At 30.4% G+C, this 14,256-nt stretch overlaps 1 protein-coding gene across 10 annotated transcripts in view; it reads left to right on the forward strand.

Annotated features, from left to right (window-relative positions):
- The window catches only part of polybromo (protein), a 315,452-nt gene that overhangs the window by 183,605 nt on the left and 117,591 nt on the right, over positions 1-14,256 (forward strand). For all 10 annotated transcript variants that reach the window (XM_075362328.1, XM_075362291.1, XM_075362318.1 and 7 more), the window contains exons 21-22: positions 2,674-2,850; positions 7,393-7,554. In XM_075362328.1, coding sequence (XP_075218443.1) covers positions 2,674-2,850; positions 7,393-7,554 — 339 coding nt within the window. The remainder of the gene's footprint in view (positions 1-2,673; positions 2,851-7,392; positions 7,555-14,256) is intronic.

The following is a 14,256-nucleotide window of genomic DNA, read 5'->3' on the forward strand; positions in this document are numbered from 1 at the left end:
CTAGAGTGATACTTTATATCGCCGGTACTCGTGGGACCAAAATTACAAGCCTACAAGAAAATTATTTTACCTACTTGTTCAGATGTTATCTGTCAGGTTGCTTTGCTTACAGCCACTATTTCAGAGCTGACAAAATTGAACAAGAAGTCATTAGTTGCAGTTAGTTAATCCAATCATGGGATCCATCTGAAAGTCCCTGCCACCAAAGTTTTGCCTGTTGGAGCAGGAGTAGTCAGCGCTGGTGGTAAGCCGTCTACTAAGCTCCCTGTTAAGGGTGCCCCTGCAACCACCCCCTTAGGGGTGTCTATCCTCCATCACTGCATCATGGATTTTTTCATTATTTTTTGTGGTTTTAATCTCAACAGGCAGTCCAGAACATTCATTGTCATATGTGGTCCTATGACTATTCTGAAAATAATCAACCCTGTAATAAACTGTTCTAATCGATGGAGCTATCATGACTTGCCTTTAGTGTGCGAATGCTATTTTATTTTTGATCATCACATAAAATTTTTAACTTCATTTTTCACTATAGTTGATTGACTTAAATGACTGCCTACAACAAAATTGTGGATCTGGTGATTGAAACTTTGTGTAGCTCATAGCGGAGATGTAAGCAACTAAGAATGACCTCTGTACATGCTATGAACACAGTCTCTTGACTTTGTACGGACTTATTAGTCATGCCTTGTATTATCTTCCAATTAAATTTATTATCAATTGTTTATAATTATTTTATTATTGCATAATTTCTAGTTTAATTTTTAATGTATACATTTTATTTTGTTCATTCCAATGTAAGGTTTTTTAGCATAAGATTAGCTGATTTAATTAGTCTTATTAATATTTAATAATGAATACAAGCTTACTGATTTATGATTCAAAGTGAAAAAAAAAAATTGTTTAATCATTTTTGCAAATAAAATTGGAGAATTTTGGCCCAATTAAACGGCTGGCCTTATGAAACAAATTGTAAATTGTAGTGTCTACAATATTGTATTACATTAAACATAACACGTACGCACATTCTATGCGCAAGTTCTACCTGATATACACATGAGGTACAATATAGTGCAGTTGCAAAGATTTAATGTGAAAACTGAATTTTAAATCAGTTAATCTAGTTCAAAATACCTGTTCATATAGCCTCCTGTTAAAAATACATACTGTACTCTGTAAGTAGGCTGAATGTAGTAACGAAACTAATTGAAAGGAAATGACCGATTGTTATTTTATAGTCCCTTCAGATCTAAAAAAATTAGAAATATTTTGTGTTAAATGTTTAAATAGAATAGATATCCATGCCTGCACAACATAAAAGTCTCACCTGATTATTTTATTTGAAAAAAATTCATCCATCCGGCGCTGTCGTTTTTGTTTTACTGACACAGTCAATGAAATTTGCACAGATTTTCAACTCTAATTGAGGACTGCCTTCACTTCCTGCATAAAAAACCATTGAAATCCGACAATAATTTTTTTTTACATCTTGAATCGTAACTTGTATTTGTGGTTCATCTTCATCTTCAATGGTTTCATCCATTGTGCTGCATGTGGGCTGGAGTTTTTCTACAATAGTGATGTCATCATATATTCTTCATTTTGTACAATTCAATATTTTCTTCAATCTGCATGAATTCTTGATAATTTTTAACTTGCTGCAGTGACATGTTACCATCATGTTCCTACATATTTTCCGGCCCTTCTTCTGTGTTATTGTAGTGTTACAGTACACCCTTTGTTGGCAAAATTAAGTTATTCTCACTGGAGAAATAAAAAAAGTAATCAGAATTATGAAAATACAAACGTTTAGTGTACACGATACGAAAGACAAGTGACAGCTATTCATAAATTGCAAAGGAGCTAGTTCTTTCAGTGGGTATGACTTACTGAAATTTTAGAAACCATAATTTAGAATGGATTTGTTAAACAATCTATCACATCGTGGGTGATGTCATGTGCAACGATAAACTCCTTTTTTATGATAATTATGTTTGTTGTAATTAATATTTGATTGATTATTTTTGTTATTTGCTGTGTTTAATGGACTGAAGTGTCGTTACTGCAGTTTACTTGTGAATGTTTACTGCCTCTATCCCGCGCCATTATCTAGCAATATAATTCTCAGAATCACAAAGTTTGTTGTTCACTGCTGGCCTGTATTCGTTTTTAATAAGAAATATTTATTGGATATTGGTCCAAGTATGCGGCATTATGGACCGAATAAACAAAGTACTTATCAGTATAAATCTTGCTTTGCTTTTGTTCTTTAGAGAACTGTCCCAAAAAACCAGCTGCCCCAATTAATTGGCGGGCCAATTTTCTTGAATCAATTGTAGATAGTAAATAATGAAGTTTTCATTCATGGAAATATTGTGCACATGATGAGCATTGCTATTGCTACCTGAGAGGTGTGATAAGAAGTTAAGTTAGATTGAAAACAGTAATATTCATGTTTATTTTTTTTTAATTTCTGGGACTACTGTTAGGTATTGCTTCAGTGGATGAGATGAATGATTTGTAGTGCATGTGAAAATGCCATCCCTGACTGGGATTCGAACCCGGAACCTCCGAATGAAAAGCCAAGAAGCTACCACTTGCACCATGGAGGCTGGCATGTTTTTATTATAAATAGTGTTGTAATATTTTAATGTGATTTTTTATATATTTCAGGAAGTGTTCAAGACTGATCAGCATGTCGCTATACCTTTAAATAAAGTTCTAGGTCGTTGTTGTGTACTTAGCGTTAAAGATTATTTTCGATATAAACCTGAAGGGTTTGATGAAAAAGATGTCTACGTGTGTGAAAGCCGTTATTCATCTAAAGCACGAGCATTCAAGAAAATTAAGGTAAAAAAATTTTCCTTATTATTTATTATTGTTTATATTTCAGAGAGCACATCATTAATTTTAACATACATAAATAAATATTTTATTGACATTAAACCACAATTATACCTAGACTGTGATCAGAATGTTATGCATTCTAAACTACAAATAACAACAAAAAGGAACTGCTCCAACGAATCAGTAGAAGCTGTGAAAAAACCTTGATCAGGATAGCATTAGAAGGTAAGTGATTAATTAATAAAAAAGGAAACCGGTTTTATTCCTTATTAATATTCAGGTATTTACAAGTACTGCAAAGATAACAGCTAAGACTAGTTGTAATGTTTATTATTCCAAAATTCTTTCCACTATAAAACCAGTTTTACATAGTCCAAAGCTTCCAGTTCCTTTACTCCCAGAATCAGGCATGTAGATGAACATGATATTAATGTTAAACATGTGCAAACATACTGGGTAATGAAGAATGAAGAAGAACAGGTTTTTTTATAAATTTATCAAAAAGATATCATGTATCAAGATAATGATTTTTGAGTTAAAACTATTAAAGATTTCTGTAAAGATTTATCACAAAGTCAAGCAAAATACTGGCATCAAAATTGAAAAGTTAGAACCATCTAGAATAGATTAATAAAACAAGTTCCTTTTGTGACATACAGTTAGAATTTGAACATTTCTCTCTCAGTATAAGATCCTCGTCTACTGCAATGACATGGACTCATTACTGGAAGCTTTGGGATACATCACAGACTTGCAATTCTGAATTGCACCTTTTTATAAACTTCTAACCGTAATTTGAAAACAGATTACTGTTAAGAATAAATACTCTTTTAATCAATCCCTTTTTGCTGCTCACATGAAAGAGATTTATACTGTAAATATGAAACTTGTGTCGAGTAGGATTTAATAATAGAGATAGTATGTGAAGATCTGAGATATTATGTCTATGAAGATCTGAAAGCGCTTGTGCTTTTCGGATTGCAACTGGGTACACTGAATTTTGTTGCTTTATATTTAAGTGGGATAGATTGGATAGGAAAAATTATTACATAAAAAGCATTGACCAAAGAGAGAGTCTGTGATTGTAGGAAAGAGTAAGATGATAAGTCAGATAGTAGTAGCATCTGTAAAAGTTAATCTCTTACTGCACATTAAGCTAGCTGTATTGTACTTCAGTTGATTTTGTTAAAGCATGAAACTTTACAGTGCAAGATTTGAATTTATGAGAGGTATGTCCTCAAATATAAATGAAGCCAAAGTAAAGAAAGGCTTATTTGTGGGAACACAAATGAAAACAGTAATCCTTCACTTGAAGAAATTTTGAATTAAGATGATATTACCACATAGAAATCATTTCAAAATTGGTTAACAACTTTCTCAAAAACCGTAAGTTGTATTAAATATAGAGTACTTGTGTTAGCGAGTTCCTTTAAAGCTACAGAGAATTTGTACATAATATTCCCTCAATAATATTCATTTCTTATGTTTGTATTTGGGTTCCAAAAATCTTGATACTTTGAGTAATGAACACAATGAATTCTTTTACCAGGAATTTCTATCAGGGAAATGGAGCTCAAAAATACTCGCTGATTACTGCTGGAGTGTAAATAGGAATCTATGTACCTCACACCAATTACAGGAAAAAATCTAAAAAGAAGTTTTAGGCCGGTGTGCAGTTCTTGTAATGTGTTGTTATATTACAATCACATGTATTTTTTGTTGCAAAAAATAATTTAATTCCTAAAAAACTATGATGGAAAAAACCTGTTAACATATTTGAAATTAGTGAAAAAAATACTCTTGAGTAGCAGTTATTCATTTTCATCTAGCAAACAAAAAATTTTAATTTGTTCGGTGTAACCAATGAAGAGTCACTATTAAGTGTAGATTTTCAAACAATTTCCTTAAGATTGTACGTATTTTTATTTCTAATATATATTGCACTTTTCTGTTTTATAGCCTAAAAACTCATTTCTAAATGTTTTTTAGATGATGATTTTCAAAATGATATGATATGATTGAATATTGTGTACGAGAGATAATCAATCTATGATAAAATGCTGCTTCAATTTGTCATCTAGCTTATAGCTGTTGTGTTAATTTATTTATTTATGGTTTTTTTTTTGTAAAGAAAAAGTTATCAATCATTTTACCTAAAACCAGTGATATGCTTATAAAGTTGGACTTACTTTTACTACTAATTATTAAATAACACTAAACAGATGTTGAATAGCTAGCTGTACATGTATCTTGACGGTGCAGAAATTGTATGCATTTGTGTTTATTAAAAACGTTATAAAAATCCAACTATCCTCCCGATTTCAAAACAAGTAACTCAGAATTTATAAATATTGAATAAATTGGTGGTAATGTTGAGTTTTTTAACTAGTTTGTTTAAGCTGTGGTTTTGCTTTGAGAACAGAAAGACGTCATTTTTTGATTTTTTTAACACAGTTTGAATTTGTTTGCATCTCACAAATGGTTAAAAGTACAGATCTGAAATTTAAGGGTTTAAAATTTAATAGAATGGACTTCCCAGCAAAAAATTTGATTGTGATTGTTGAAATAGTTCTTTAATGTCAAGCGATCAAAATTAAGTTATTTGACAAAAGGTTAAAAAAGATGGAGTTTTTCCTTAGAGAACTGAAAACTACTCATTTGTTTAACTATAAAAAATTCAGCTTAAAAAAATTACGAAAGAAAACATAACATTTTGACGTCACCAAAAACAGAATAAAATTATGAACAATTTTGATGTGTCCTTTTTGACATAAGGTGGTTAGTTTGTTTTTTACAAAGCTTCAAATTCTAGAGTATATTTCTGCACCAAAAGTATAAGATAAATAACCATCAGTCAGAGTAAATATTACTTGCAATCACTTATTTTCCTTCTGGAGAACTTTTGGACTGTCAGTACATGTGTACTTGGATGTCAAAAAGATGGTTAAATTACACATAAACTATATAAAATGACTGGTACTGTGAACAAAATGATTTAAAAAAAATAGCATTTCACTGTCTTTCACATTACCTATTATTAGATCAATTTTTTTATTAACTATCATGCTAGTAGTGCTTCAGTTTTAAATAATACTTCATTAATAAATACTGTTTGTCGGTTCATAAATGTGATATTTTTGTTTTTACTGGCAACTGTAATAGTTTTATAATTTAATTATTTATAATTTTTTAGTTCTGAATGACACATATTTTTATTTATTTGTGAAAAAATTCAGGTAATTATTAATAAAACCTTAATATCGGTGTAAATCTGATATTAAATTATCTGTTGATTCTATCTCTGTAAATACAAGACATGTTTTTAAAGTAAGGTCTGTTTTAAAAGAAAAACAAAACTGAAAAATATAAAGTAAATTTAGTACTTACACGTAAAATAACTACATTTATTTACTACTATTTTCTACAAAGCAGCTTTCAGCTTCAACACATTTTTCCTAGCATTTCACTAGCTTCTTCTTTCCTTCCTTCCTGTGATTTGATGATAAATGAATCTGTGAAGTTTGTTTAGATTCTGTTCACCAAACAAATTTCTCCTATTTGTGCCGAATATATCTAGGTCCACCTTGTGGAGGCTCAATCCGACTTATTTTGGAGAAAAGTTACAAAGTCTGATCCTAAACATTACGCCTATCACGTATATATAAAGGTGACAAATTAAAATGTCTAATGAAGTAGCATACTTGAATGAAATGAATTAGACCAAGGTTTCTCCATTCTTGTTATCATTTGTTTGATTATGGCTTGTGGATTTTCTTTATTAAAGAATGAAGCTATGCTATTTACATCAACCAAAACTGTTTTCTGTCATTTTCTTTCTGTCTAATAAATATTCAGCATTCAAATTTAACATTATTGGATAACGAACATTTTGTTTTGTCAAAGTTCTTTTATAATAAAAAACTAATTTTCTTAAATAAAACTAAGTAAAAATAAGAGTTGACAAACCATTAAGTATATATTTCATTAAAAAAAAAAAGCTTTCCTTTAAGGGTTTCTAATAACCGAAGCTCTTTTCTATGGGTTTCTAATAACTGTTTCAGGTCCCTTAGCAATAAGTGATTTTTATTTTGTGAGACTTACTTTTTGTACACATAACAGATAAGATTCTTAGTTTAAAATAATATAATGTTTGTAACAATCAAATGTATATAATTACAGGCATTACATTTCCAACTTTTTAATCATATACTGAGGTATACTGTCTTGCAATTAAAATTTGATCGTTAATCAGTGGTGTATCTTTGTTGATTTTGTACTAATAAATATAAATAATGTATTTACACTTCATTAGTATTATTTTATATGCTCTAAAATACTATAAAACGATTCCTGGTAACGATTACTTACCTATATTTGGGCAATTTAAAGTTTTTATGACTGCTTGTATGTTAGGTGTTAAGCCTTGTTTGAGACTTTCTTTTTCTGAAGTCTCTTGAATTTTTGCTATATTATTATTTCTTTTCACCTTTTGCTTATATCAATTAAATTGTATTTTTATAATGTTCTTATGCATATTATTCACAGAACTGGCCGACAAGTCTCACAAATGCTTACAAATTAGTACAAAGAGATGAAGTATTAGAGCCTATTCGTAATGTTTCTGTATTTAGAGAAAGAGTGGAAAAACATAAAGAAGAAATAGCAGAACTAGAAGAACAAGAAAAATTAGTTGTTAAAGAAAAACCAGTAAGTTTTTATTATATCATTTTGTCTTTTTTTTTTTACTTTAAATTATACTATCTATCGTACAGTCTTTTAGCTTAATTCATTTCTTTTTGGCTATTTCTTTCCACACAAAAAATGTTATAAACTAGTACGTATCATGAAACAAAAATCATGTATTTGATTAATTACATCTTACAAATCACTCGATTGAAAAAATGTTAATTTTGTACAGTTATAACATTTTTAATCTTAAGTCCATGTGTAACATGAGGTTGAGTTTTTTGCAGATGTATAAAGTCCTTGTATATCACAGACTGAAGTATTTAATTGCATTTAGATGTCTAATGGTATATACTTATTTTAAGGCATAGTCTTCAGTTTCTTTGGAATAATTAACAATTTTCTTACCGAATGGTAAGAAATTAAAAGAAACAATATTTTAATTTGTGTTGAGGTCTGAGTTGTGTAAAATTATTTGCTGTTTATGAGACTATAATTATCAGTATTTATATTCTTTGTTTTAGTTAAAATAGCATTAATTTGAAGTTTATTTTTTGATATATTAATTAGTGTTGAATAGTATTTTTTGCCTAAAATATGATTCATTAACAATAAAACCAATGCATATTATTTGAGTTAGATTCTCACCAAGATTCTGACTTGGGAAGAAGCAAATTAATATGTAAAATGTGATAATTTGGATGATAAAATAGTTTTTTTTTATTCTGGTTCAGAGGGTGAAATGGATGATGATTGTGGTGGGGGTGGTGGTGGTGTCAGTGACAATGATGATGATGATTAAAAGAATAATCATTCATTCTGATTGGTACATAATAATACATCACATAGTTTACACCATAAATGGGTAGATATGGTACTCCACGGTTAAAAAAAGGAACTGCATTTGTCTGTATATAATAAGAGGATCCTTGACAAAACCGTGACAGACAGTATCACTAAATATACAGTTAATTGTGTTATTAAATGAAAAAGATAAAAATGTGATTAAAGTCCATATTAATTAACTTGTTACTTAAAATATACACATTAACTAAGTTTAGGGTAAATTGAAAAATAAATTAAATATATAAAATTATTTGAACACATACATATATACATATTGTATGAGATGAAGAAAATTTATGGTTTTTAAACATTTTTAATTTTTATTGTCTAAAAATTATTTGGTAGAGCAGTTTTATTTTTTTTGAAGAAAATCCTTTAATTGTATTTTAAATAAATCAATGGCAAGATTTTTTAAACAGTTCAGTAATTTATTAAAAATAGCGATAGTAGCATAATAAAACCCCTCTTTCAAGGTGAAATATTGTGTTTAGTTACACAAAAACAGCTTCTAGTTTGGTTTTATAAAGGTGGATTTTTGTTAGCCCTAAGCCATCAGCTAGTTACAGAAAATAATGCTAGTAAAAGAAAAAAGTGACCCAGGCATACAGGTTTTGGCTAGTCAATTACATGCAGATAATAGGATAATCATAAAGTGTACAAAGTATTTATTTTTAAATATTTAGTTAGAGTTCACATGAAATACAAAAATAATTTTTTAATATTTCTCCAGGCTCTGTATATGTAATAAATAGCTATAATTCAAAGCTTGTTATAAGTTGCTTTTCTTCTGTTATTGTTATGAGTTCTAATTTTAGCTTGAAAAATATTTGTAAGAATTGGAGAAAATTATTCAGTAAGTATTTGGTTTTTCTTTTTACCTGCTTTTCTGCTACTTAAATTTTAACATTCCACAACTGTGTTCAGATTATACAAAAATTAAGGTTAACTTTTTCTGTTGTTTCACTATTTCTTAAAAAGAAGAAGAATATTATGCTGTGGTTTCAATATGGTGCCCATTTTAAAGATCATTGTTATTTGATTCTTAGTATTGTTAGTAAACGTCTTTTTGACTCCATTATATACAAGGGCAGTTCGGAAAGTAACCTCTGTTTGGCTATAAATAAAAAACCTTCATAGATAAAAATATTTTATTATATACTAAATTAACTTATAGCTTTTAACTATTTTTCGACTTAGTTGCCATTTAAATTCAAGCATTTGTCTAGAGTTTCACTAGTTTATAAACACCTTCTGTAGCCACCTGGGTACTTAGCCAACCTTTCATGGCATTTTGAAGTTCGTCATCATAATCAAAATGCTGTGATACAAACCACTTCTTCATGTGAGTGAAGAGATAAAAATCACTTAGTGCCAAGTCTGGGCTGTAAGGAGATGATCAAAAATGCCCCATTGGAATTGATTCAGAAGTTCTTGAGTTCTTCCAGCACTGTGAGGACGAGTATGCATAAAAATAACCAGATGACAGCATACACAACGTTTGTTCTGAATGGCTCGCCTAAGTTTCTTCAAAGTTTCACAGTAGACTACTGAAGTAGTTGCTTGTGTTGCAACACTTCAATGACAATGACAAACTTAAAAATGGTGAGAAAGGTTGGCTAGGTACCCAGGCGGCTGAATTTTATGAAAAAGATATTTGTAAATTAGTGAAACATTATGACAAATGCTTGAATTTAAATGGTTACTATGTTGAAAAATAGTTAAAAACTGCAGTTTTAAGTTGTATATAATTAAATACTTTTACCTATTAAGGTTCTTTATTAATAGCCAAACAGAGGTTACTTTCCAAACCGCCCTCGTATTTTAATACCATGTTTCTGTATGTCCATAATTTCACATAATGACAGGATGGAAAAAGGACTATGAAGTAAAGAAGAGCTTTCTAGAAACTGGTAGAAATTATACAGCCATCTCTTAAAAAACATACACCATAAATATATCATGGATGTCATACTTCCATCATAAAACAAAAGTACAATTTTTTCTTGACTAAGATTCCAAGCAGTTTTAATAAAAATTTTCTTTCTCAACACAACCTCTTTTTCTATCCTATCTTTCTATTGTTAACTGTAATTATGTATGTGTGGTAACATTGTTGAAATATATAATTCAATAAGAAAATTTTCCACAAAATAAAACAAAAATTTTTGTTTGTGTATAACAAGCCATCAGATAATTCAAATACACAACAGAGAACTCAAAAGACTTCAGTATTTTTTCCATTCTCACCGTGATAACATATTGTAAAAATTTATTAAACAATAAAAGTTTAGTGTCATCAAAAGCAGTATAAAATAATCTAACAAGATATAAAATTTGTTTCAAAATCGATAGACCATTTTATATTTATAAAACATCAAACTCAAGTTCACCACATACTTTCTGTGCTGATAGTGATAATCCTTGCCTCCTGAAATCATGGCAGATATAAATACGAATTCATCTTCTCCGAGTAATATCTCCGTAGTTAAGGCCAGGCATTTTGTCACTTCCACATGCAAGTGCAATTACTGCTATGTGTATAATAACGTACTGCAAGCTATCACTTGTCTGACGCCTTGGCATACCAATGATAAACAATTAAAAATTTTGTTGAATCTTTGTTATTGATATTTAATAATGATAACATCAATTAAAATGCTCTGAAAGATTATTCAGTTAATACAAAACAGTACGATACAGTTTTATAGTTCATTTTTATAACAATTTTATTCAGTTCGTTTTCATTAGTTTTTTTATTTACCCTGTGTTTTTATGTCAATCGGATTATGCAGTGAGTGATTCTGTTGCAAAACATAAACTGGAAAACCCTTAAGTAGCTCTAAAAAAAAATCAGCAACTTATGTAACCTTAAAACAAGATAACCCTGAAATTGCAGTTGGGCATTATTTGAAAAGCAAGTAGTGCAACAGGCATTAGTGAAAGAACCATTATTGTTATTCCTAAAAAGACTCAAAAGCATGTGAAAACGATTGAAAAGTTTGGCGATTTTACTAAAAACCGTATCAGAAAAAAAAGTTAATTCGTTTTAAACTTCTTAACTTGAACAAAATATTAAATGTCATGGATACCGATTCTGAGCTGCCAAATGTTTCTAGAAGTACATTACAATGTGTTTTATAAAATAAATGAATTTTTGATTCATGTTTAGAAAAAATAATTCTTTATTGACTGAAGGCATAGATATTGTTTCAGGGACTGTTTAAGAGAAATTTAGCAATTTTGTGAAGAGGGTAAGACAATTTATTATGTAGATGAAACTTAGGTCAATGCGGGACATGTACAGGAAAAGGTATGAGTGGATAAAAAAATAAAAAGTACAAAAAAAAACTTTCATGAAAACTTTGTCAATTGGGGTGAAAACCTCGACTGGAAAATGTAAATTATTAATAGTAACGCACATAGAAAATGAAAATGGGTTTTTGAATGGTGTTTTGTTGGTATTCCAGATCTTCCCAAGAGTATCATGATGAAATGATTGGGGACAATTTAATGCAGTGGTTTAAAAAAGTTGTGGAAGTTGTCGTTAAAGGGTCCATCATAGTAATGGATAATATGCTGCACCATTACCTGAAAACTGAAAAAATTCCAAACACTTCAACCCAAAAATCAGAAATTGCCAAATGATTAAAATTTTGCATAGCAATGACATGTTAAAAGTAGAACTTTTAAAAATATTAAAATCAATTAAACATAAATAAATTCATTATCAAGGAGATGAGTTTGGCAGAATCAAAAAAATTATATTATGTCTTCCTCCACATCATTGCAATTTTAACCAAATAGAATTGATATTGGCACAAATCAAAGGCTACATTGAGAGTAATAACACAACATTAAGTTAAGTGATGTAAGAAATTTATTGATAAAAGGTGTTAATAGAGTAGATGCAAATGCTTGTAAAAATTGTATTCAACATGTAGGAGGGTAAATAAAATATAAATGGGATTTTTGTTCCTGAGCATGTATGGTAGGTAGACCTGGGCCTGTGCTTCTAGTATGCTTGGATGGGGTCATTGGGACTGGGGAGAACCAGCCATTCCACACTCCCAATCAATTCATAGTAACACTCATGATGTCGGAACAACAGGCAGCACATAATTATAAAATTTCTTGCTTGTGAAGGAGTTCAAATGACGGAAATTTTCTGGACATTGACTGCACAGTTCAGAGACCAAACATTGTCAAGGACTTGTGTGTTGGCATAAAGAGTTCAAGGAAAGACGAGAATGAGTGGGAAATCAGGAACACGATTGTCGTCTTTGGACCAGCATTACAGATGAAAACATTCACACAGTTCGAGATATTCTTGAAAACAATCGATTGGTGAGAGTATTCGAAATTGCAGAACAGGTTGGAATAAGTTGTGGGAGCTGTCAAGTGATCATCACAAACGACCTACAGTTCTGTAAAGTTTGTGCCAGATGGGTCCCTCTCCTTTTGACCGCAGATCAGAAGTTGAGACATTTGGAGGCCTGTCAGAGGCTTACAGCAAGGTTTGCGAAAGAAGGTAATGCATTTTTGAGTTGGATTGTCACCTGCGATGAAACATGAGTCCATCACTACACTCCCCAGTTAAAACAAGCCAGTATGGAGGGGCGTAGGAAAGGGAAGGCAGCCCCTTCCATAGACTCGACTGTCAGCTGGCAAGGTTCTTTCAACCATTTTTTTTTACTGACGAGGCATTTTGCTCATTAATTTTTTGCATGAGTGACGCACAATCAATGCTGCTTACTACTGCGAGCTGTTGAATGAGGTGAGGACTGCATATCGCTGCAGAAGACAAGACCAATCGATTCAAGAGGCCATCCTTCACGACAATACCAGGCCCCATACTGCAGCTCTAACAGTCTCAAAAATAGAAGAAATACACTGAATTCAACTTTATCATTCTTCCTACAGCCTGGACCTATTGTCCTGTGATTTTCAATTGTTGGGCTGCTTAAAGAAGCTGTAGGAGGGCAATGATGTGAAGATGACGAGGGCGTGTAGGGATTCGTTTGCAATTGGCTCCTGACACAACCAGGTTCATTCTACGATGCTGCAATAAAAAACCTTCCTTCGCGCTTGGAAAAATATATTTATAAAGCAGGAAACTATGTAGAAAAATAAATTGTATTTGCCTTTTGTTTTTCAATAAATAAATTTAAAAAAAATAAAATCCTGTTTATGTTTGATTTATCCTCGTAATTAAAGAAGAAGAAGAAAAAGCATGGGAAGCAAGCAGACAGTTTGTATGAAAATATTATTGAATATATAGTGATAAGTTTGAGAAACAATGACAGCAGTTCAACAGACAGTAGCTTATTGAGTATTGAAGAAAAACATTAAGATAACAAATATTTTTTTTGTTTTACTTGATGAAATAATATTGCAGTAACTTTTTTAAAATCTTTATGTTTAAGATAATTGTATCATTTTATCACAGTTTTCTAATTTTTTTTATTACAAATTATTTTTACTTTATTTTTATATTAAAATTAAAGAGAAGTGTTTTTTCTTTGATTGATTGTGCTAAGTTAAATTAGAATTGTCGTACTGTTATGTTTTGGTTTGCTTCAAGTTTTTGTGAAACAAATTATAGTATTTCAGCTTTCAGTCTATTTATGTTCATTGCTTGAGGTTCGTAGCCATTGAATGTGCAATTCATTTTATAACTTTTAATTCTGCGATGACCCTCGCTGATTTGGTACCGCTCTAGACTAACAAACACTCATACCCATACTAGTTTTTAAGTTTTGTAAATTATTAGATGAATACCCCTTTTTTTGGGTAAAATATAATTCCTATGTAACACTATTTTGTAGCTTTAGCTCAATGTTGATTACATCCAAAATAGTAAGGAGAAAAAATTACTGC

This window comes from Lycorma delicatula, chromosome 1 (genome assembly GCF_047948215.1).
Source record: "Lycorma delicatula isolate Av1 chromosome 1, ASM4794821v1, whole genome shotgun sequence".
Lineage (NCBI taxonomy): Eukaryota > Metazoa > Arthropoda > Insecta > Hemiptera > Fulgoridae > Lycorma > Lycorma delicatula.